Raw genomic sequence first — 26850 nt, 5'->3', positions numbered from 1 at the left:
TTTTTGAATTTGATCGAAAACATTATTTAAAACTACATTTCACCTTCTTCTGACTTCGTGAAAAGATTTTTAAAACATGTTTAACAGACACGTAAGACTCACCAGTCTTAACGAAAGGATAAATATAGTTGTTAAAGTGTAATCGTTGCTAGAAATATTTATCTTGTTTTTCAACTAAATATTTGGTAATTAGTTAATAATATAATAATTTTTTTTCTTCCTTCACTTTCCTCCAAGATTCACAAATATTTCGCCTAAAGTAAAGCAATATTCCGTTGATGTGCAACACCGTACCATAGAGATGAACCATAATGAAAATATTTTCTTTTTTGTACAATTTGTATAACTACAGTGCGACCGCTTAGTGTTTTGGAACTAAAATGTTTTATCTAGTTACAGCAACCTTTATGAATAAATAAATTACAATAAGTATGAATTTCACAAATATTGCGTATAATTCAAACAATAAACCAGATTAGTTAATAAATATACTCACAAATTATGAAAAAAAAATTTATACAAATAATCGGTAAATACCGATTATTTGTAGATGTTATCGGTTACCAAATTATAGGTGGGCTTCACTAGTGGGCACGTTTTCCGCGGACGGACATGTATGTGTATTGTCTATGGAAGAAATGGCATGGCTGGAGATTGTGTTGCGCGGTATTGCGTGATACGATAAATGGTTTTTGTTAAATATGGCAAAAGGTGATAAAGAGTTGGAAAAACCAATAGTGAACAATGAATTACCAAATCCCGAGTGTCGTAGCACGGACAACGAAGACTCGGAGTCCACACAGGAGCAACCTTTGGATATCGGAGAGCATTATTTAGTGCGGCGTTCGGATGAGTCATGGCACCCGGCTGAGATAATACAGACGCGGTACAACGCCGCGGAATCGTGTTATGAATACTATGTGCACTATGTCGGTTACGATCGAAGACTCGACGAGTGGGTTTCGCGCCACCGGGTTATGTCTGATAGATTTGACGTGTGTGAGAACTCCAATAACAACATAAACTCCGATCATTTGCTCACCGACAAGTCCGGCCGCAAAATTACGCGCAATCAAAAACGTAAACATGACGAAATTAACCATGTACAGAAGTCTTACGCTGAAATGGACCCCACAACAGCGGCCCTGGAGAAGGAGCACGAAGCTATTACCAAAGTCAAATACATCGATAGGATTCAAATCGGTAAATACGAAATAGACACGTGGTATTTCAGCCCTTACCCGGACGAGTATGGTAAACAGGCGAAACTGTGGATTTGTGAATATTGTCTCAAGTATATGAGGATGGAAAAGACATACAGGTATCATTTGAGCGAGTGTACGGCGCGGCAACCGCAAGGAAGCGAAATCTACCGAAAAGGTACAATAGCAATCTTTGAGGCGGATGGTAAGGAGCATAAAATATACTGTCAAAACCTGTGTTTACTGGCAAAGTTATTTCTAGATCACAAAACTCTTTATTTTGACATAGAGCAATTTCTATTTTACATATTGTGCGAGGTTGACAAGCATGGTGCACATCTTGTCGGCTACTTCTCCAAAGAGAAGGACTCGCCTGAAGGCAACAATGTTGCTTGTATACTAACTCTGCCTCCATACCAGAGACAAGGTTATGGTAAACTGCTTATTGCATTTAGCTATGAACTCTCCAGGCTGGAACAGGTAGTCGGTAGCCCTGAAAAGCCTTTATCAGACTTAGGTAAACTAAGTTACAGATCATACTGGTCCTATGTACTTTTAGAAGTGTTAAGTGCAAGTCGGGGTACTTTAAGTATCAAAGATTTGAGTCAGATGACTGGTATATCACAGACAGACATAATATCCACCTTACAATCTATGAATATGGTGAAGTATTGGAAGGGTCAGCATGTTATCTGTGTTACACCGAAGATTGTGGCCGAACAGCTGGCCAGTTCACATTTTAAGAAGCCTCGGTTATGTGTAGATCCGTCTGCGTTGAGATGGACACCACCAAATAAGCAAGGGAACTCTACGAAAGCTAAGAAGTAGTATAGGCTTACAGGCAGAGCCTAGAGAGTTAGAGACTGGTTGAAAGCCAACTAAAGGAGTTCTCTAGGCTTCCAGCCTGTTGAATTAACTATACAATTATTGCATTGTAATCTAGATGTGGTATTGTGATCAAATACAAGTATTTAAGGAGTCTAATACTGATTGCATGTTATATTTAGGGACTATTATCAGTACTGTAAACCTAAAGAATCCTATGAGAATCCAAATAAGAAGAGCTCTTACAAACTTGTAATGCTTTACATACAATTTTAATTTGAGATCTTGAGAATTTTTTTTGTTGCATGGTGGTGCATAAAATATATCTAAATTTATAAAAAGAAAAGGTGACAGACTGACTGATCTATCAAGACACAGCTCAAATAGCTAGACGTATTGAGCTGAAATTTGGCATGCAGAATGCAGATAGCTATTATAACGTAGGCATCCGCTAAGAAAGGATTTTTGAAAATTCAACCCCTAAGGGGTTAAAATAGAGGTTTGAAATTTGTGTAGTGCATGTTTACGAAGTCGGGGGCATTAGCTAGTCAAGCTATTAAATTTAATTCTTGTAATTTGAAACACATGTGTGCATTTTTTTATTAAAAATATTTTAGATGCTACACTGTAATATGCAATCAGTATTAAAAGTAATTTAAAGTAACTGTAGGGTAATTGATGGCATTTGTGGTCTAGAGTCTAGACTAAATTGACAGATCTAAATGTACTGCTATCCCTTTTATAATACTCCCTGCTAGCATGAGATTTAAACCTGTCAATTCTAGAGATTCTGTACAGTAGAATTAGCCACAATGAGTAGTAGTTTTATTCCCATTGTAAAGATCCCAGTAGAGAAACATTGTCAGGTATAGTTCCCGGCAGTTAAATAGTCGCGTCTGATCTACGATTACGACGTGCGATTACGCAGTTATTGTTCTACGCGCTCGTATGAATGTAGAACTCACACTAATGCAGATGGCAAACGTGATGAGCAGTGCGGCGCACCGGGCTGGTGTATTCCGCTCCCTCGCGTCACCTAAAAATGCTATTGCGTCGCATCTTGCGGTTAACTTCAAGAACGACTATTTTATTGACGCGGACTAAAATTGTTATGAAAAATAAATATAGAAAATAAGAAATAGTAATTGACAGGTAATTTACTAATTCTTTTAATAAATAATTTACATATATTTAGAAAAGAAAAATACGATAAGAAAGTCAAAATTCTTTAAAAAGTAATTTTTGTTTGCATTTTTAAAAATTGTATTGTTACAAGGTATTGTAAAATAATATCACGCTTTAATAAAATATAATAATTAGCTATGTAGAAATTCAGAGTTATAATAACACTTCACATCAGGGTTCCATATTATCTTTTTGTAATAAGTTTTTCAGTGCATCCTTGCTTTGTTTTTAAAATGACAATGGAATATGAACATTAAGGCCCGCTATACACGGACTGCTCGAGCGGTTAGCCAGTGATCAACATACACAGACCGCTCGAGCAGTCAGAGTCAACAGCTTGAAGCTGCCAAGCAATTTCAACGCGGGCGGGAAGCGAGCGCGACGTGGAATGAGGAGCGCGGGCGGAGGTAACTGCGCGAGAGCGGTCGACAGCTCGAGCAGTCAGTGTATGCCTGGCGACTGCTTGACCGCCCAACCGCCCGAAGCAGTTGCAACTGCTTGAGCGGTTCGTGTATGTATGTACGTAGAAGTCTAGTTCAACACGCAGTCGCAGCTTGAAGCAATCCATGCTGACTGCTTCAAGCTGTCCGTGTATGGCTGGTCTTACTTGATAGTAATATTAATTACGTCATGTTTGATGGTCTCAGAGATGGAACTGTTTCGTAGTATACTTAAAACTACTTCTATTAATTTTCACATAAACCAAATGTAACAATAATAAGATTAGTCATCTTTAATAATTTTTAAATTCAAAGGAATTTATTACATCCATTTGAATTCATATATTTTGCTCGTTGATGCTCGTGACTTCATATCCGCATGGATTTAGGTTTGTCCTATGTCACTCCCCAGGTTTTTAAGTATATCCATGCAAAAAATCACACTGATCTGTTGCATTTCGAGTTGTTATTCTAAGGTTGCATTGTTACGCGGCGTGATTGAAGGACATACCAACAACCACACTTTCACATTGGTAATATGAGTAGTGATGTAAATATCATTTCACTTGTACACATTTTTTTTTACACATTGTAACCTATGTTAATAGAAAACACTAGTGTAATTTTTTTAGATCTGTTTTAACCTTCTTCAGTTACTCACTGAGTTCCTTTACTGGCAAGTGATATTAGTTGTAAGTTTTAAATTACGTTTCCGATTTAAGCTCTTTTTCATCCATTTTTTTACATTAAGGTTTTATTAATATTGTAAATAATATGAGTATGTATTAGAGCCATTGCACAGGTATGACTTCTTTTTTAGTCAAGGATTTCGAATTGAATCAGAAATACTTAGAATATTAATTAATCTGAGCAGAAATATTTAAAGTGGCATACAAATGTATGTTTTACTATAAAACGCGTCAAGAAAGTAGTCATGTGCAAAGGTACTTGCAAAAAAGTTAACTTAAAAAAATAGCGTATTTCCAGTGTATTAGGTATCTACCTTTATATTATTTTATTTATAGAGTGGATAATAGCCACTGCAACAAAAAAAAACATAAATTCGCCTAATTGTACTGTAGAATATAATTTAGGCAAAACACATATAAAAAATACTCATTCAACATAATCTTTATCAGAATGTGAGAAGGTTGAAATTTCAATAATGACTGATCACTTCTCTGGCTTGTTCAAATACAAACTTTCGGTCACTGACACATGGTTCGAGGCTCAGTTTTTTTTTATGTGGAACATTTTAACACACTTTTAGCCTAGGAGTGACACTAAAGATTTACCTGTGACACCTAAATTATATTCTACATAATATATTTATAGTTATAAAGAAGTGTTATAATTTAGGGCGGAAACATACTATTAACAGGTGACGGGACGCGTCAACGTCGCGTCACGTGTAAATCAAATCGTAAGTAAGTAAGATCCGCAGGCAGATCCACGATCCTGTTGATCGATTTCGGGAAATTGGCTGAATTTATGGTATTCTTGCGGCAGCAATGCATTTCAGCCAATAGTGAGAGAGCGTCGGTTGCAATCTACGCCGATATTCGATAGGCCCTTGATTCTTTGAGTTGATAATTTAGACAGCAGGTGGCCTTTTCAAAAATTTTTTTAGATCTTTTATTATCAGGCTTTTACATTTATGTATGTCAGCCTTTTTCAGATTTGATGCAATGTTTTTTAATTAATTAATTAGAATTTGTTTATTTATCACTTGGTAGGTACACAATCAATTAATTTACAAAACCACTATAATAATTAATAATCAGTAAAATAATGTGTAAACAAAAAAAATGTGATTATCAACTGTCAAATTATTAACTAAAGTTTTACGCGCGTCGTCAACATTTCGATTTGACACGTATACTTACGCATACGCACATAGTACACTCGTACGTTGATGCCTTTCAAAAGGCCATTCAGTGGCCATTTTCCATCTTAGTTGAAAAGTAAATTCTGTTATTTTAATATTAAGTGTGCGAAATGTTGGAAATTCAAAATACTACAGATTTGATTTGACTAAAACGAGTCGTATGTTAAAAGTACGTATCCGCCATTCCAATTTGCCACTCGCGTGTCAGATTAAGATTTGAGAAGCCAAAAGATCTTCCCTTGTCATTAGATTCTGTGAATCATCAGTTTTCACTGTTTATTTGTGATAATTCATTAGTTGTATAAGAAAAAATGTTCGGAAATAAAACTGAAAGAGAAGTTTTGTTGTTTCATTTGTTACTTATTTTACTTCTTCGTAACACTAGGCAGAGCGGTCGTGGTCATCAAGAAGAGACGTTTTTCAGGTTAAGACGTTATTCACCTCACAAACGTTCACTACTCCCTGTTGGCTTATTAAATTATTTTTTAGTAGACTAATAATTCGCAGTAAGCCGCTCAAGCGGCACAAGGTAGTGGCGTGTGGAAGTCGCTATATGAGACCTATGTCCGGCTGTGCGTCCTACCTACAGTACGCGGCCGAAAGTAATGTACATCGGCCTTTAGAATAACATTTCGGCTTTGTAAAGAGTTGTCTCTGTCACTCATACCTATGTGACCTTTTGTCGGTCTCAATGACAGGGACAACGCTCTACAAGTCTGTTATCTCCTAAATGTCGATGTATACATTACTTTCGGCCGCGTGCTGTACATCTATCGGTGGATAAAGATGATGAAATAAAACAACGTTGACACATATCTATCATTTCAATTTATTTTCATTACTGTCTCATTTACATGATAAATACAATAAACAAGTACCTAGTGAAATTATCATTAAATACAATTATTATTATTAGGTAGGTACAAATTCTTTCGCGTATTTGTGCGTGTAAATTGTACAATTGGATTTATAATTCAATTATAATTGGATTTACAATTTTCAAGTAGGTAGCTCTTTTATAAGTCGCATCGGCAAAATTAGTTTGCGCAGAAAATGGCCCGAGACGACAACCAATAGCGGGCGGACGCGCTGCAGCTGTGATTGGTTAAGATATTTGTGCCCCATTCAAAAATAAAATTTCTGCACAAGTACATCGACGTAACTTAAATTTGGTAGTACTTTTGATTAATTTACAATACAATAAAATCGTGTATTTATGGTAAGTAGCTATAGGTATATCGTTTCACTAAGACGGCTCGTGAGGTAAAGCGGGGGTGTGGGAGGGTGACAGTTGACTTAAAAAAAATCAAGGGATTCAACGTCGCTGTCACTCTCCCACAATCCACAACCTAACGTTCCCACTGAAGCGGAGCGGAGACGTTCAATAGACCAATCAGGTTATTGTTAGATGATGTAATAGTTTTAGTACATCATCTGGATATATCTGATTGGTCGAAAACGCAGTCTCCGTTTCAGTGGAACTCCTAAAGTTACTTTTTATCAATGAAAAATACCCGAAAAGTAATAATTATATTTAATAATGATTGTTAAGTATCTGAAAGTCTTTGGTATAATATTATTAATACCACAGATTTTAATGTTACACTCATTTGTTTTAGTAGAAAATTTAAAAAATGATAATTTCTCAAGAGCGAGATATTTATTTCTGACGATTGGTTTTTAATTAAACATAATATATCCCAATGTTGAAAATTGGTTGATCCTGTTATTTCTAGAACAAATGAGTTTAACAAAATAAAAAAATTGAAATGTACATTTGTGAATATTTAAAAGGAAATAAGTACACGATTCAATAGTAAATTACAATCTCGAATTTTGATGGATAGATTGATATTATTAGGTACAATGGTCGACGATAGACCAATCTGAAACTGCGTTCTTCGGGATTTGATTGCTAAGCACGCTTCATTGTTAAGGTGTATTTTATAGTGACAATATTGTCTATCGTGTGATCTATAGAGCGTAGACTTCTCTGATTTAAAATTCAATTACAGGAGATCTATACAGCGTACTTTGATCAAATTTAAATTTTAGTTAAAACGCGAAAGATTTTTCAGCGATATAACGCTGTTTTAAGGCCGCGTGTACACCTATAAGTTTACTCAGGTAAGTAGCTTATATGATTAACTTACCGACTTTATTAATGTAAACACTTATAAGTAGCTACCCTTATATTTTACTTATAAGTAAAGTACACTCATTAATAAAGTAACCTTAGTAAAGTTGTCAATTACGTGAGCTTCTTATGCGAGTACAACTTACAGGTGTAATCGCGGCCTTACAGTGTCTTAAGTCTGGCAAAGTTAAAGTTCGCTCTATTGATCTCAGCCTTGACTTAAGTGAAACCAATCTGTCTCGTAAGTAAAGTTTGAGCAACGTCAAAGTATTAACTAGTATACAGTTATATCGTAATGTAAGTATTAGTAGTTTTACATAGTTACATTTTGTATAATGTAGATAACGGGTACATAGTACCACGATGAATTTGATGAGTGCAATCAGGTCGAAATGTCGACAAATAAAAACCATCAAAATAATCGTGGTATGTACCCGTTATCTACATTATTGTCGTTAAACCACGAAATAAGCTTAAAATCATGAGTTCACATTTCTTTCCATTATCATGAACATAATATTGAAAACAATTAAAAAATTAAAATATTATGAATTGTTAGTTCACTATTGAATTATGATTAAGTAATTCACTATTGAATTATGTATGTTTTATTTTTCGGTCAACAAATTAAAACCTATCAATATCACTATGCACAACAACACCGTACTTTAGCATAATATTTAACACTTATTACAATTTTTTGTGTATTTTTCTTTTTTGTTTTATCGATTAGTACATTTTCATTATTATCAGAACAGATCTAATTGTGTTATAATATATATTATATAGTATCTACATCTAAATTATTTGTAATAATGTCTACGTTTTAGTTTAAGGTGAATCGTGACAGTAGATTATATGTATTCAATAATTTAATGTCAGATCAATTGAATACGCTTAAGTTTTAAGCTAAATCAAATGTATTCCTTCAACTAACTTTATGCATTTCTTGCTTTTCATCGTCTCACAAGCCAGCCATGAATGATATTAACTATATTTTAAGCAATAAAAATTACTTAATAGACATCATATTTCAATTCAAACAACCTACCATTCAAATACCTTTGAATAAGGAAAACTTTAAAGAGTTTAAAAGAATACAATTGGATTTTGTTGGTATAATGTAGCGCATTCAATTAATTTAATTTTAAACGTGTACATTTCAATTAAATGCCACTGTAAAGATTTACCTGTCAAGAAGTACATGTACACTCAGCGCATTACAAACGATAACAGTCATCTAAATGTATTTATTTGAAAGGAGCTTAATTATTATAAAAATATGATACAAGCTATTTTACTTAACTAGTCGCGCTATTCAAATCTTAACAGTAAACTCGTGAAATCGAGCCAGATTTGAATTTTGTCAATAGTAGAAATTAAACTTTATTTAGGGCCTGTCTTTTGAAAGATATTTTTCTTTTAGAAATTATTTTTGCATTAAAATATAATATTGTTTCCTTTCGAACTATAAATTTTATAGTTTGTACTTATTTAAGACCTTACTTTAAAGTCATTTTGTCTTTTAGATTTAATTTCATGCAAATAAACATTAAGTCATACAAATGCTTTAATACATTTTTTAATTAATTAGGTAGACTACACCACTAGAAAAATATAGTTGTGAGATATATAAGACAAATACTATTTTTCGTTTAGTTTAATAATAATCTAAATGGTTTTAAATTAGGTCTACAAAAATTAATAATACTGAACAGCTAAGATGATAAGGGTCATATAGACGTGCCACAACCACATCGGCGCAAGGTTGTATAATTATTCGAAGTCGCATTCAACGGCTATCGCAAACGTGTGGTCAATACCGACCACATAGGCCATAAGTGCAACAATTCGCGGTACTTCCATATAAGCGGCCATCGCGACCACCATGACATTTGATTGCCGCTGTGTGGTTGTGATGTGAACTGTCTGAATAAACGCTTAATGTCGAAAATTCATGCACAATAAGATATTTGATCAACTATACAGTTTTCGACTAGAGTGCATTAAAAATTCTGTTGCCATGCTTTTGAATCAGTGTATGTTATTCCCATATTGTGGCTAATCTCTCTCTCTCTCTCTCTCTGTATTCAAAGTGGATATCAAACAGAATAGCTGTTAGAAGTGTTTTAAAATACCAAGTAGCTAGTGCCATAGATTAAAAGCAAAAGATTGAATCATTTTTGAAATCACCAAATTCTTTTTTTACTACTACAACGTCGAAGTTTTACTTTACCCACACATTTTTTTTCAAAGTTACACAAACCGACCGATGTATTTTACGCGTTTTCAATACAATAATCAAATATCTTATTTTATATGAATGTTATTAATAATATTTTGAACATTACATCTACGTGGTAACACAGCAAAGCTTGTCATTAACAGCCGATAATATATCTAAGCGTTAGGCTAAACGCAAACGGGCCACTCGCCACATCGACAGCCCACACTTGGCGCCCGACAGATACCAGTATTGGTGGCGCGGCGATTCCATACATATTGGTTAACTTACAGAGGATGGAGCGGCGGATTTATACAAAATGTATGAACAATAATGGTAAAAATAGTGGCAATGGGCAGGGCATATTCAAAAACCTATAGACGTTGAAGTTCCAAGGTGCTGAAATGGCGGATTTCGCACCGGAAAGCTCCGCATTGTTAGACTTCTCACAAGTGGACAGGCAATATCAAACGAGTTTCAGGGAGCCGTTGGATTCAGGCGGCGCAAGACCATGGCGTGTGAAAGTGCCTACAAGAGAACTATATCTAGCTGTGGACATCTATCGGTCAATGATGATGATGACGATGAAAACCAAGCTCGCAGCTGGTCGAGTGGCTCGTTTGTGCAATCCCTTAAATCCATTGCACATACACCTTACCTAATTCACATAATATTTTGCTTTAGAACATTTGCGACTTATTACCGTAAATTATGAAACATATTTATTATAATAACAATGTATATCGATAACGATATGCAGTTACTTTATTTTTTTATATTTAAATATTAAAATGGTTCTTTCGCAAACACTGTATAGGACAAAGGTAATGTTTTTACACTTAGTTGCAAAAAAATGTGTGAATATTTTTTCTATATTTAACAAAGCAAATTTTGAATTGCTTAGTGCTTATCGAACACTTTCAAAATATGTTCAAATTTTTTATTCTTTTGTGTAAATTCGAGAAAACTAAAAATAAAGAAAGTTTTTAAAATTAAGTTATAAGTTAAGTAAATTTAAGTTTTTGAGAAAGGATTCACATGGCATGATGATTATATAAAAGTTTAAAATCAGTATCTAGTCAATAGAATAAAAAATGTATTTAAATATTTTAATAAAAAATGTATTTAAATATTTTAAGTCTAGAAATTTACAAAAATTAACCTTAATTTAAAAAAAGATCAAAACAATCGGTAACTAAAACTGACATTTTCCAATAGTAAGGTTAGACGAGAGAAAGTACACTTCAGGCCAAATAAAGTGACCATAATATACCATACATAACAACTTTTTATTATTTTAAATCAAACTATTTAGAGTTTTTATATCTATATGATTCCAAACAACATGCGTAGAGCATGCATGACACATATTACATGGCACAAGTGTGAAAATGGTAACGATCGAAGAAGAAAAATTATCACTATCACGTAAAAATTAAGTAGTACTGTTAAATATTACAACTTGAGGCGTAGTGAATGATTTTTTAACTATTTATTAAACCTTAAGTTTATATTACAAGAAATAAGATATTTTCATTTTGCCCGAATCTCAAAATTTACTGTCAATTCCTTGAAAAAAATCATTCACCAGCTTCAGGTAGGTATATTTATGATATTTACATAATAATATAGTTTATTATTTTACATTCCTGATGATATTGTCGTATATATACCTAAAAGCAGGTACCATGAAGCAATACAAGTCCTATTTAATAATAATTTATTAAGGTATTATTAAAAATATTACTTATTAATAATTTATTCGAAAATAAATTAATTCGAAATTAATGGAAAAATCTAGGCAGTTTCACCACATTTTTAGATTTTCCTGTACAGTTTGACTTTTTGATTTTGCGTTTTAACTGTACAGTTACTTGGCATAATTGTGTCTTTAGTAAAATGGTGAAAAAAGGCCTTTATGAAAACTAACAAAATAAATTATAACCTAAAATGGACTGTATTGTAAAAATAAACTATAAAAATATACTTTGGTACTTAAAAGTAACATGATTAAAACAATGATCGAGTCAATAAGTTATAATTAATACATAACAGATGTCTTTTTGTGTAACAGATTCTACTAAACCATTCCTGACCCATTATTCGATTTTCTATTTGCCATAAACAAGTATCATATATTATACCAAGTTTGTTATTTTTTGGCAATACAGTGTACCTAAATGAAAATAGTGAAACAACTTCATTTCATTAGTCATAAAGTGCCGTCACCAGTTAAAAATAATAAAGTTAAGGATAGAATAATGGACGAACTATAGTTTTAGCAATGAGTGACTAGAAAATAATACTTTTTTCGACAAGTAGTCATTAGTTCACTATTCATGGTAAAACTTTGTTTAAGTAAAACGACATAATATGCGCAAAATAAAGACATTACACCTTATTAAAATTATTATTATATTTTAGTGTATGACTACATATTACAATATGTATTAATTTTAACTTTGGGACATAAAATAATAGAACGTGATGATGTAAGTCAAATGCGATCCAGATTAGTACGTCGGTGCAGTGTAGTCAATGTTTCCTGAAATGAACAAGAGAAGATTTATTATAATAGATTGCAATAGAGAGTGTACCAATATTTTGGCACAACTTGTACAAATACATGACGTCATTACATCCTTTTTGACGACCTTTCTGGCGCAGTAGTGGATGCTGTGGTCTTTTAAATTGGAGTAACACATAACTGCCATCCCTTACAGATTAGATACCCGTGCCTTTGTTCACGTGGATTTAGATTTTTAAAAAACCCCGTGGAAACTATTTGATTTACTGGTTGAAAGTTGAAACGTAGCCTATATCTGTCGCCGGTATGTAAGCTACCTCTGTACCAAATTTCGTCAACATCGGTTAGGTTTATCAAAACAGATAATAATAATTATTATTATTATTTATTCAAAGAAAATGTTGTACAAGACAAAGACTCCTTAAAACTAGTACACATAAAAAAGGTAGAAACAATAGATATTAAAACCTGAAGGAGTGCTTTGGCGTCCATACTAGGTAAACTAGTGTTACGGGCGCCGCAGCCTTCCCTTGGATCCATCGATAAATAAGGAGTTACAAATTTAAATTTAAATTTAGGCTATTTTAGTAACAATTGCAATATTGTGTGTGTGTGTGCGCGCGTGTGTGTGTGCGCGTGATGTCGCTGCAGGCGCTAACGTAGTCACGTACGAAAGGTATTAAAAAATAAATAATAATGGTCCTTCGAACCGGATTAGTAGTATTAGTGGAACACAGAGAGTTTAAAGTGTACTTACCGCCGCTTTGTGGCTGCGAGAATGGCGGGTCGCTGTAGGCGGGCTGCGGGTCTGGCGCGCCGGGATAGGCCGGGAAAGACCCAGGGCTTCCCACTCCGCCCTCTACTTCGTAGGCAGGGGCGAACACCGCGTCAGCACCCATGCGGAACCGTTGGAATGCGAAAAAAGCGCATGCCACCTGAAGTAAAATGATTTGACTTGAAATTTTTTCAAGGGTCGTAGTAGCAAACTACCCTCAAAATGTTTATCAAATAGTCGATTTCTATTTTAAAAACAATCTTTAAATTGGTCTTGATATGCTTCGGCTGTTCAAAAAAATTTATTAAAAATTAAATCAAATGAATCAAAGTTATTAGTTGTTAAAAACTTTATTGCTATAGCGGCTTTCCTATACCTACTTGCACAAGTTTTAAGTTGTTTAGTCGCTGTTCAAATTTGATAGTTCCTTTATATCATAAAAAATCGTAAAATACGCGGTATTTTCTTGGTAGTAGTAAGGAACAATTCGTGAGGTGCGTAGTGTAGCAAAACTAGAAGTTAATATGAACGAAGCTTTAGGAAAAACTTGAGGTAAGTATCAAAGTCAAAGTCAAAACCTTTATTCAAAGTAGGTAAAAAAATTACGCTTTTTGATAGTCAGTTTGCATTTGTAAGATGACATAGTGGTGATAATTTTTACGCGAACTTAAAACTAAAGCTACGAGGGTTCCAAACGCGCCCAGGTCCGAGAAGAGCCCACAACAAACTCCTATCAAAATAAATGTGGAGATAAAAATGGTAAGATGTTTTTCTGGAAGATCCGAACGCCACTATAGTACGCTACAGGTCGAGATGGCAATCGAAGGGAACGGCGCCCCGCACACCTCCCGCGCTAACTCAGTGCAGGCAGGTGACGTGCGGGTCGGCGCCGTGCGGGGCGTCCCCCCGCCTTATACCCCGATTGCGATCTCAACCTGTCGCGGACTATATACGCTATTGGATCTAGGAATGAGCGGATACTTACCCAAGCGAATATGGAGAAGAAGCAGAACGCTATGGCGCCTTGCATGTTGTTAGCTGTGCCCACGGGTGGGGTCTCGGTCTTGCCCCAAGCGTTGGACAGGTAACAGAATCCCACGAAGTACAAAAACGCCCAGAACGCTGAAAATAATAGTGTTTTTATATAATGGCGAACTATTGAGTATTAGGGTTCCGTACCAACAGGACCCTATTACTAAGCCTCCGCTATCCGTCCTTCTGTCCATCCATCCGTCTGTCAGTGCGCTGTATCTCATGAACTGTAATAGGTAGAGTTGAAATTTTCATTGTGTAATTGCCACTATAACAACCAACACAGAATAAAAATGAAAAATCAAAATGGCCGCCATGCAATTTTTTTAAGTACCTTCATCTGTACTGTACAGTACCATGTAATCTTACATTAAACAACCCAACACAATGCAATAAAAACCAAAATGGCGAATTTCAAAATGTCAATTTTTAAAAGTAGGTACATTAAAAAGACATAAGAAAATGCACTTTATAAAAGCTCATTTCTCGTAACGGAGTAGCTATATTGTTTTCACATACGGGAACACTTTTCCTTATATGTATAGTCAAACAAACGTTCGCAACCCACATTTTCTAGTAGGAGTGGGTAGAACATCGTATCTCGGCCAAGGTCACAAGGTCATAGTATTGGTTTTAGTATTTGTTAGTAGTTTTTATAAGGGAGCTATATCATATTAGAAGTCTGAAAAAACGTTCTGCGTCATCGTTCCTTATACGCATAGAATAGAATAGAATAGAATGTTTTTTATTCATGTAAACTTTTTACAAGTGTTTATGAATAGTCAGGTAGTTTTAATTTACCACTGGTTTGGAACGCCGTTCCCACCGAGAAGAACCAGCAAGAAACTCGGCGGTTGCTCTTTTTAATTTTTCAATTTACAATGTTATTATACCGTACTATACAAGCCATTGCAGCCCCGTGCATTGCTGGAGCGAGTCAAATCCAAGCTTTTTAGCTAGGGTCTGGAATACTCTTCCGAGATCAGTGTTTCCTGCCAATTATAATCCGGGTATCTTTAAAACAAGAGTTAATAGGCACCTCCTAGGCAAACGCGTCCCATCTTATGGGTGGTGTCCCAGGTATCCCAGGTGTGATCGTGGAGAAGCGTGCGCCTATAATGTATTAAAAAATCTTGCAAAAAGGCCCCAACCTAACGACCTCTATGTACATCTACTACGCAATACAATGTTGTGCCAAACAAGATTTATTTAATGCATTCTTTTAGCCTTTGCTTAGTTAATTAGATAGCCAGTTTGGTTTGACAGCTTTGTAAGCCACGATTTTTGTTCGGAACTGAACGAAAAGGACTTTTGAACAGAAAATAAGAGCTAAACTACGATTGAAAGGCTATAATATAGCCTTTGTGTAACAACCAATTAAATTCAATAAAATTTTCTAGATACTTTCTAATCTTATAACATAGGTTACTTCGCGACATTACGTTTTTGAAAATCCCGTGGGAACTCTTTAATTTTCCGGGATAAAAAGTAGCCTATGTCACTCTCTAGGTCTTTGACTATAACTAAGCAAAAATCACGCCGATCCGTTGCGACGTGATTGAAGGACAAACCGACAAACAAACACACTTACGGATTTATAATAGGGGTAGTGATCAAATGGACCCGAGCGAAGCCGGACTTGTTAGTAGCTATATTATAAGATGCAACTCTTCCGGAAAGGTAGAATATTTAAACAGTTTTACTTAGTAGATATATATTATATTTTCCAACACCTTTATAACATTTTCTTTTACGAGCGTGTAGCGTGTAGCAGCGTTCTTCGTAGGTAGGCAGGCAGGTAGGTAAGGCGAAAGGTCAATTGGACGACGTTTTATCGTTACCATGAAAAATCTAACAATGAAATTCCATTTTCAATGTGTAAATGTAGTACATTCATAATGGTGTGTACATTAACGATAGGTTCAATGCCCTGTGCGACAATAATTATAGCTAACAAAAGCACGAGTGGGATAGACAGCACCCCACGCCCATGGTACATGGTACAACCTACCTAAGCTATTGTACAAAATTTCAACATAATATATAAGCCGTATACCAATGTAATATTATTCAAACCGTCATTTTTAGGGTTCCGTACCTCCAGAGAAAAAAATCACTCCGTTGTCTGTCTGTCTGAGAAGACCCGTCAAAGAGGCGCTTGGTATTGAGGTAAGGACAATGAAACAGGCAGTGGAGGAACGTTTCTTTGGTCGCCTAAGTAGTTGATTTGCCTTTTGAGGTACGGAACTAATTGGGATATTTTTTAAAACGAATGCTAAGTACTAAAAAATGCCCCATGCTTAGTACTTAAAAACTTGATAGAAGTCCACGATATAAAGGTTCTGATTATAAATGCAATCAGGACAAAACAATATCCGTGACACCCATTAACTCAGTAGTTGAATGCGGCGATAACAGATGATGTCAAACGATGTGACCCGAACTTAATCAGTTTCATTGCACTGAATCACTGACTGACTGATTCTCACGGGGGAAATAAGGCTGGGAGCAGATTGGCTGCTATCGACTGAGCGTCTAGAAAACACTAAGTTCGACACATACCGGCCGGGAAATAAGGCTGGGGCAGAATGCCTTTTTAGGGTTCCGTACCTCAAAAGGAAAAACGGAACTCTTAGGATCACTTTGTTGTCGGTCTGTCTTTTTATATCTCGGAAAATCAAAGAGTCCCCACGGGATTTTTAAAGTAAAAAACCTAATTCCACGCGGACGAAGTCGCGGGCATCAGCTAGTAACAAATAATAAAAAAATCAAAATGGCCGCTATGAAAATTTAAAAGTGTAAAATCCAGTAACTTTTTGGCATGACATCCCAGTAGGTACCACATGACCCGTAGGCGATAAAGCTAACCACTTCAGTCTGGGCCAACGAGGTAGTTAGCATTCACATAGGTATGAGTGACAGAGACAACGCTCTAAAAAGCCGAAATCTTATTCTAAAGGTCGATGTACAATATTTCTTGCCGGCTACTGTACACATTTTAATGGAGCTCGCTTTAGGGCTTCGGTACTATAGGCGTTAGCTACAAACGTTATCTTTGCATTTTATAGGAAGTGCGATGCCATAAACGGGCGATGTTTGTCGTCCGTAGTATAATAAGCGATAGCGTCATTTTATTTCACTCGTAAAAATTCACGATAGGTTCCAATATTAAAACTAGACGATAGGTGTACTAAAAATACACGATAGGTATATTAAAAATACACGATAGGTATATTAAAAATACACGATAGGTATATTAAAAATACATGATAGGTATATTAAAAATTGGATATACGAGTACGAGAACAAATTGTTGCGTCCTCCGTGGATAGCTATGTTGTTTAAAGGGTTTTCATGATTATTGCAAACTCAAACCAAACTCAAATTATTTATTCAGAATAGGTAAAAATTTTCGCTTACTGATAGTCAAAATTTTAATTTGTAAGATGTTATAGTGGTGATAATAATTAATACGTACTTAAAACTAAAGCTACGAGGGTTCCAAACGCGCCCAGGTCTGAGAAGAAGCCCACAACAAACTCCGCTTGCAACTTGCTTGCATTAATTCTCAACTAATGGCACCAATTAAGATCTCATTCACACGACACGTTTCTTTGCAGGATAAATCTTATAGAATTGGTAGTGGCGCATACTTTGAGCATAGAACCATACACACGTTTTTTGGACTGCAATAATATAACCAAGTTATACAGTTTTAACCGTGGAAGTATATAGTTTTCCTATAGGCGATGCCAATAAGTGCCATAAAAGGGCGATGTTTTTCGTTTGTAGCGATAGAGCCATTTTATTTGACTCGTAATAATGCACGCTATAAGTATATTAAGAATTGGATACACAAGAACAAATTGTTACGAATTGAATGAGTATATCATTTAAAGGGTTCATGATTACTGCTTGCATTAATTACTCCTGAGTGGCACCAATTAAGGCCTCGTCCACGCGACATAAACACCGCGCGTTTTTTGTTGGTTAGGTAAATCTGACCGGATTTGTAGTGGTGCATATTTTTAGTATGGAATTACACGTTTTTTGAATTGCAATAGAACGTATACAGTTTTAACGGTGTGAACAGTTCTATAGCTACTCAAACAACAATAACAGATATTTTACCCTTAGAGAACCTAGGTTCGAAACTGCCGATGTCGAACTTTTGGCGATGCTATAAGTGAGGTGGCATATGACAGCGTAGGGATTCCTTGTTTTTCATACGATTGTTGAGGGCTACACAGTCAAGGGTACTCTTTGATCCGTCAAAATAGATCGCTTACAGCTGTATCGAACTGCACACGAGGGACTAAAAGTACCCGTATAAAAAGTCCCTTGAACATTGACAATCACAGACCGACGGACGGGCGGAATCTTCGAAAAATATAAGTATAGAACTAACGTTCCACGGCGCGTCAACCACACAGTGGATTTTTTAACTGTCATAGTAATAAAAACCCTGTAGTATAAGAGCGGTTACACACTCATCCGATCTGAATCCGTGAAAATACGGATATAAAAAACTAGGACCGAATTCAGATATTGCTTACGCACTAATCCGATCTGTGATCCAAATCCGAGCTATTTAGTGGTCATCTTTGACATAATCATCATCATCATCATCAACCAATAGACGTCCACAGCTGGACATAGGTCTCTTGTAGGGACTTCCACACGCCACGGTCTTGCGCCGCCTGGATCCAGCGGCTCCCTGCGACTCGTCTGATGTCGTCCGTCCACCTAGTGGGGGGTCTTCCAACACTGCGTCTTCCGGTGCGCGGTCGCCATTCTAGCACCTTGGGACCCCAACGTCTATCGGTTGTATGAACTAACTTGAACTTGATATAATATCTACGTCATATTATGTCTGCTTTGAATCCGAGGCATTCTCACGAATGACGGAAGTCGGATCTAGTGCGTAAGCTACTTATTTTGCCACAAAGCTATACTATTATCATAGAAATACTTTACATCTAAAGTAAGGTATAGAAAGGTAAAGGTAAGACTTACCAGAGAAACCCATATCGGCCAGCACATAATGCTTTCTGGTCTTGACAGACGACATCTGGTCGAAGAGATACTCGCCGACGATGAAGCCGACGGACGCGACGAACGCGATCACAGATATGCCCACACCATAGTTGCAGGCGTTGGTATCGTCGTTATACACGCAGTACTCCTTGCCGTCGGTCTTACTGATGTACCAGCCCTTTGCCGATATGCAGCCCATTACAATCACACTGAACAGCTGGAGAAATACAACTAAGTTTCTATATTGCTGACAAAATGTACAAGGGCAGTTGGAATAAAATGATTTCTAGAATCTAGATCCTTTTATCTGGTTTAGGCACCGATTCTAAGCACAACCTAATTTTAGAGTATTCGCACCCTCTTCTTACTATTGTAATATGAAAAGGACAGAAGCAGTTTGACATTTCTAAATTTAATTTTTAGATGGTAAAACCCGTGATTTTAACACGCACTCGCGAACCTACTGTTTAAATTTGTATTGTGCACTAAAATTTAGAGTCTTTAAATGTGAAAGTCATGTTCTGTTCCTTTTTTAGCATTAGTAAAAAGAAAAGGATGCAGATACTCTAAATTTAGTTTAGAGAGAGACTAGAGAATCGGGGCCAATTATTCATTATTTTATAAACAAGGTCATTGTTCATCATTATCTAAATAAGGTCATTGTTCATCATTATATAAACAAGGTCATTGTTCATCATTATAAACAATTTTTACTATAGACCTAAACCTTACATTGGTCTTACTGAATTAGCTAGTCTGAAATTTCTAAATTAAAAAAATGTTAAATCACAACTTGAATGTAGTGCTGTCCCTTTTACAATTTTACCTTTGGAAAAGGAAATAACTTGGCAAGTCTTAAAGTAGTCTACTTTAGACTTGCCAATTTAGTTTAATTAAGAGTATACCTAGACTTAATAGTGGAAAAAAATGATCTACTTTGTGTATATTGACATACTCAATCAATTTAAAAGTTATAAGTAGAAAGTAATGTGATTTCTATTCGATTTTAGGTACTATTTAAGTAAGATTTATAGATATTATGAGTTAAGTATAAAGTAGAAATTTAGGCCTGTTAAAATTAGCTTGATCAATATCTAAAATAGATGTAGTATAAAGTATCATGAAGATAGGTATAAAGTATCGTAAAGATGAGCAGACAGGTATTGACTGAGCAGTATTGATTCTATAACAATATTAACCATTGTAATATGCTGTTACAATTAAAGTGTGTAATCATCACATTAGACAAGGTCAATCATACGGCTGTTGTGGTAGCACTGAACAAATAAACGTAATACTTTTCAGATCTAGTGATAAGACACCCCTACTATTAAAGAACCTAACAAAATAAATGTATAAAAACTGTAAAGACTTCACGTTCTTTGAGAAGTTTTGTATCTATAACTATGTGGTTATGTTATATTAAATCATCTCGAAGGGGGTGTTTTCTATGTAATACATTACGTACCCAGCAAACTGCCCTGACTATAACCGCAGGGCGCTGAACGAAAGCCTGGGGATCGAAGGCGCCTCCAGCCTTCCCGCCCCCGTAAGCACCAGCCGTTTCCATTTCCAAAACTTTTTAATTATATTTTACAATATTCACTGCTGGACCGAGGAGTCCATCAATGTCTCTGACCTCGCCAACTCCGAATTTCGTCCAATTTAAGTTATCGATCGCGCAACTCTGCTCGGCTCAAATTTGCAAACAATGACATTTGGTACAGATAAGAAATAGTTTTTCACTTTTCAGAGGTTTTTCCGGAAGGAAAAGTCAAAACCCATAGAGCATTTTATTTTTGGTCACTTGTCTATGGTTGAGCTTAGACCAAGTAAAATATAGACGGAGCTGAAAGTAGAAGGTTCTTTCGGGGTATTCAGAGTTTGTAACTCCGTTGAGTTATTTGTTCATTGGATTTTGCAGTACATAATATATTATTTTCTCCCAAGTAAAAGCATTTCAGCATTTTGGTTTTTTCTGAATTTCATTGTTTTATTTAAATTTTCAATCTTATCGGTTTAGATTTCCTTTTGTATTTGCCCAAAGGTAGAATCTGTGTATTAAAAGGCCGAGTGAAAAATGGCGCCAAATTTTAAAAAATTAGGTCATGAACCCTAGGAATGAACGAATTTGATATGTATTTACTTTAGGTACCTATGTATTTTTTAACTATTTTGATTGAAATTTGTAGGTATACTTTAGGTATAATAAAATTTGTATGCATCAATCTTTCCGTTTTCTGATTAAAGGAGGTTGCAATAAACCAGATTTTTAACTGATACTTAAGTAAGTACTTAATAATATTTAAAAGTAGGTACCAATAATAGTTATTAATTGTTATTCAAGGCTGCAAAGTTGTTATTTTGTCGCGAAAATTTGTATTGAATTTGAGCCAGCATAGGATTCGCGAGAGGTTTAAAAATAGAATCCTGAGCGAAGCGAGGAATTCAGAGGCTCAAGTGCAAATTAATTTGCAGCCGTGCAAAACACAGATATTTTTTTCTCACTACAGCAAGGAAAACGCTAGATGCTTGATACAAGAGACGCCAGTACCGTAGTCCGTGGAAGTTTCAAAAAGAAGTTTCTATATTAATAGGGCACAAGTCAGGCAGTAAAGGAGGTTTCAATTCAAGAAGATTCTATATATGAATAAATTTTTTTTGGTTGCGTTCAGAATTCAAATTTAAAATTCTTAGAACAAAAAAAACACTTTCATTCATTCATAATTCAACGAACTTCTTTATATTGTTTACTCAATAAAGCTGGCAATTAAATAAAAATAAAGTATTAATTTAATAACAATAAAAAAGTTCCCATGGGTCACTTATAGTTATAAAGTCCCGCAAATTGCTATTGCGCTGGAATCATCTGTCATTAACATCGAAATGACGTCATTTTAACGTCAGCCGAAACAAAAATGTACCATCAGCTCGAAACTTCAGTCTAGTGCTGACGTCACTAAAATGCGCCACGCGCATTAGCAATTTGCGGGACTTTATACTTAGTAAATAATAATATTTCATTATTATTATTTATAGTGGTATTTTTAATTGAAAGAAAACGTAAGTAGACCACAGTTCGTTACGTTCGAATTTCAACTCGTACTTCGTCGCTAGCGAAAAAAATTACCACTTATATGTATACTATATATATATACTATACGTAGATTTCAAAAGGCATAGAGATTCTTTCCGGACGAGTGAGAATTATAATTATTTACAGAATAATTTTAATGACATCACGTGATATTTTTTCGCTGTAGGCAAGTATGACAATTAAATTTCATGTAGATAAAGTAATAAATAAATCTAGGGATCAAACCAACTGAATAGTGATGTTATAAAAGTAACAAATACGTATATTTTTAATTATTTTGTTTCATAATCCCTAGATCTACTTCGATATTGTACGCGTGGTGTAAATAAAAGAACACATTAAATATTACAAATATTTATTCAAATAAGAACTGAACTATAAAATAAGATAATTATAAGCTGCTTTCAGTAATAGTCGATACATTACTTTACATTAATCATAAATAACCGCCACTGAAAAGAAAATTTTGACTAGTTCATAGAACAAAGTTATTATTTATATATTTAGAACCAAAAATAATAATTATGTAAAAATGGTTTGCTTTACAATTTTATCTCTAGCACCGTCCTATTCTAGCGACCCTATTACAAGAAAATAAAAATAAAAGTAACATAAAGTGACGGTTTATTTTAACAAGTATACAAAAGTTCTAAATAAGACTTGTTTGTTAGGTATCAAAGGAGACTGTATATAAACACTGATCTCTACCTAAATTTATTTACAGTACAAAGCTAAAAATATTTGATAATATACCTACTACATTAGATACTAGAGTTATTTATTGTATTTATGTGTCATGTTAGCTATCAGTTAATGTAAAAAATATTGAATTGTGTGAACTATTTTGATAATAATCAATTTTCGTAACGAATTTTAAAATATTTTTATCTCAATAATTGTTAGGTATTGATTTTTAACCTCTTGATGGTATCTATAGTATCTTTACTTGTGTATGGTTCGTTATGTACTAGTTTAATAATATGGCCACTGCATGTTTATCACTTTAAAATGAATAAACGTATAAAAACAAAAAAATCTAGAGATGATCTAGTTACGTTTATTTTTATATTTTAATCATATTAAAATATACTTATTAAAAAAAGTTGGAAAATATATTATTAGAGGATATAGAATATAGATGTTTGTAAGGAAATGTTTTACCTGTAACGACATTACAATTTACAATGTTTTGTACATTACGGGCGCATATTATCAGAAATTGTCAAAAAAATTCTTTCTCACTCACATTGCGAACATCCGAACATCAGAAGCGTTTATCCGATCCGCCAGCGTTCCTGCGAGGTCTAGTACAAAATTTATGAGCAGAGTGCGTTCTGGATTATTTTTTATAATTTTTGTATTTAGTGCCAACGAAAGCCCAACTTTTTTATATATTAGGTACCTATATATTTGCACAGGTAGTTTAAGCGAGTATGCAAAATTTAAAATAGCGCTTCCCTTGAAAAGTCTAGCATTGGTCAGGACTAGCATATAAATTGCTATTCATAGACTTTGACGAATAACGGTAATAATTTAGCATGGAATTTCATACATACCTACATAACACAATCGAAAGTTTGTAAAGTGTATGAGATTTATAACTAGGTAGGTATGTGTAGACAAATTAGTAGCTTGTGACCCAAAGATTTACGACATCAATATTAAAAAGTAACGTGCAAAATAGTTACCTACTTATTAAGTAGGTACCTATATTCATTTAAAGGCTTTAAACTTTCATCTCACTATAATGGAACATATTTATATATAAATTGATCAAGTGCTTTAAAAAGCCTATTTAAGGGTGCATTTTCAATAAAGAAGAGCGGAGCGGACACGTGTGTTTTCACTTTTCGACCAATAAGATTATTGAAAGATGGCGTGATAAAGTGACGTCATTAATAATAATAATATGATCGGTCTATTGATCATGACTTCGCTCCACTCTACTTCAGTGGAAACGCACCCTAAAGATTCTTTTCCTGGATATTTTAAATTAGTTGACTACTTTTTATTTAATTTTTCACTGTATGATTGCAAAACTAAGTTTTCAGATATTGTTTGAATAACGTAAATCTTCTTATCACTTGCTCTTTGTCTATTTACATGAAGGGCTATAATACATTCCTTGTAATCCCTAAATTGTCACATTATTTCTAGAGCTATCATTTTGTATAAATTCTAACTAGTCTATTCTACACAAGTATTCAAGTACTCTACAATTTTATTGTACATGGAAAACTAGCTACTGGATATATTCATTCTATGACATAGGTAATTTTAAGTAAAACGTTATTTACAAAAATAGCCATTTTCATCTGTTTTTGGATCAGACTATACCTAATTTTTAATCATTCCCAACGGATATGAAAATGAAAGTAAATAAAAACTACTTATTTTAAATAATAAAATAACAACAAAAATGTAAGAAACAGGGAAACAAATAATAATTATAACCTATAAACGTCAATATACCTACTGATCAGTATAAAATGCTAAAATTGTCTAAGCCTAGAGGACTGACAGATTTGATAGACGTACCTACATCAAAGTATATAGGTATGTATCATATAGTATCATCATTTAAGTGCAAATTAAATAGCAATACAATCTTGGCATACTTCATGCTTCATGCACATGCACATTATGTTTTTATAATATGCTCCTCTGTCAGTCCCCAATGTGGCGTTATAGAAAATTGTGTAATGGTTATCAATGTTGAAAATAGTATTTATTGTATAATCGATATATACGGTAGAAATAAGAGAGCAATGCGACGGATGCAGGCAGTGAAAGCGCGCGCGCAGTCGGTAAAAATACCGCAAAATGGGATACAAAATCCATGTCCCTACGATAGTAAACCCGTGATAAAGCTTGTTTTATCATTATTTCAACTTTATTTTATTATTGGTCGATCAAAACTGAAAGATCCACAAACAGAAAATGTAATTACATAAGTATCTACCTACTTGATAAGTACATGATCCATATTAATATGCATTGTAAATAGCTTTATTCTTGTGTTCTGAAAATGGGTTAATTTTACATGACAATAGATAACATACTTACCACGTCTTAGGAGTCTTCATTTCTAACAAGATAAATTTAATTGAAATTTAGGATTGTGATTAAAGTAGGGCGAATTTAATAGGTCACATTTGACACTTCATCAAAATTCAACAACGTAACCTTGTGACGGTGAGCGCGGTGAGCACACAATAGTAGATTATAGGGGTAATGTAATGTCTTACGTCATCGGCGCCGGGATAAATCCCAAGCGTAACGAGGGGTTTTAGAGTAGCTAACAGCTCTGTAATAAGGCATTCTAGAGCGAGTCGTGTGAAAAATTATTTATTTAAGACTGACATTATTATGTCAAATGTGATCTATTAAATTAGCCCTACTATAAATCACTACATATCCTAAAATTCCGTTAATCTTATTAAAAATGAAGACTCGAAAATGGCAATATGGTAAGTACATAAATGTTGTACAATTTTGTATGTTACAATTGTGTACCTAATAAAAAAAAAATGGAATCAAAAGTCAAAACATCAAATAATAAATTCTTGTTGGAGGATTCTGTCTAGACATGTACTTAGTCTAAGTAGCGCAGCATTTAATGAGAATGCTTTGGCGTCGAATAAATAATCATAATTTTTACAGAATTATTGCTGTCGAATGAACCGTCTGACATCACCTTTACATCACGGACGTATAGTTACTAAGTTACACCTTTTTCAAATAGAATTTACCAGTTCCCGCTTGGAATTCTATAGGTATTACACAGATCGAATACGGAATAGTGATTGTAATATATACCGATCGAGAATAATCTTTGGAATTTAATAATTATACGCTTTTATTAAAATTAATTTTGTATTCGAGTACACAGTATTTTAAATAAAAGTTATTAACGGTTTTAGGAATTTGTCAGGCCTTGACGTTTCTCTTCTTCCAACATGGCGTCCAATTCGTCTGTTAGGTTGGCTAACATGTTCCCTATGTCGTTGAGAACATCTACGGGTTCCGTGCTCTTGTTTTCATCCTTATGTTCAGGGAGGGGATGATTGGACTTGATGTCAGGGTTCCGCGGTGGAAGGCTGGAGAGACCGATGCCTGATCGACCATAGTCGACGGTGTGCGGTCGGCCCGCGATTTGACCGCGGTTTTGTTTTATTGTACCCGCATTTTCATTTGCGAATGGAATGCTGTCTGATTCTGTACTGGAACTTGACTGTAAAAAAAGAAACAAAATTTAAATAATATCTCGTCCTAAAGTTAAAAAAATTGAACTTAGTTTAAGAATTATTTTTTAAATCAGAATGACAAGGTAGGAAATCTTAGCTAAATAACGAAATAGACCTAAAAGATGAAATACTACTAGAAGATCCAGTAGGTACGATACGGCCCAATTGGTTACCTACTACTGCCAGACCCTTTAATAATCACATCAATGGTACTGATTCTGAGCACAACCTAAT

At 34.6% G+C, this 26850-nt stretch overlaps 3 protein-coding genes across 8 annotated transcripts in view; 1 reads left to right on the top strand and 2 right to left on the bottom strand.

Annotated features, from left to right (window-relative positions):
• The first annotated feature begins 610 nt into the window (after nucleotides 1-610).
• LOC117987637 (histone acetyltransferase KAT8-like) lies at nucleotides 611-5338 on the top strand. Its single transcript, XM_034974670.2, has one exon. The coding sequence runs from the start codon at nucleotides 702-704 to the stop codon at nucleotides 2028-2030; it is 1329 nt and encodes a 442-aa protein (XP_034830561.1). The 5' UTR covers nucleotides 611-701; the 3' UTR covers nucleotides 2031-5338.
• Nucleotides 5339-6350: 1012 nt separating this feature from the next.
• Syngr (synaptogyrin) lies at nucleotides 6351-21007 on the bottom strand. Its single transcript, XM_034974691.2, has 5 exons — nucleotides 20741-21007; nucleotides 19252-19489; nucleotides 14189-14325; nucleotides 13186-13363; nucleotides 6351-12446 (listed from the first exon to the last, which is right to left on the bottom strand). Exons 1-5 carry the CDS (start codon nucleotides 20840-20842, stop codon nucleotides 12415-12417), a joined length of 687 nt encoding a protein of 228 aa, XP_034830582.1. The 5' UTR covers nucleotides 20843-21007; the 3' UTR covers nucleotides 6351-12414.
• Nucleotides 21008-22707: 1700 nt separating this feature from the next.
• ckn (CRK like proto-oncogene, adaptor protein) overlaps nucleotides 22708-26850 on the bottom strand; it is a 337471-nt gene continuing 333328 nt past the window's right edge. For all 6 annotated transcript variants that reach the window (XM_034974669.2, XM_069502539.1, XM_034974667.2 and 3 more), the window contains one exon: nucleotides 22708-26603. In XM_034974669.2, the coding sequence (XP_034830560.1) occupies nucleotides 26289-26603 (315 nt within the window). In that variant the 3' untranslated portion in view covers nucleotides 22708-26288. The remainder of the gene's footprint in view (nucleotides 26604-26850) is intronic.

This window comes from Maniola hyperantus, chromosome 13 (genome assembly GCF_902806685.2).
Source record: "Maniola hyperantus chromosome 13, iAphHyp1.2, whole genome shotgun sequence".
Lineage (NCBI taxonomy): Eukaryota > Metazoa > Arthropoda > Insecta > Lepidoptera > Nymphalidae > Maniola > Maniola hyperantus.
The sequence above is the reverse complement of the archived record's forward strand: the minus strand, read 5'-3'. Positions and strand labels throughout refer to the sequence as shown.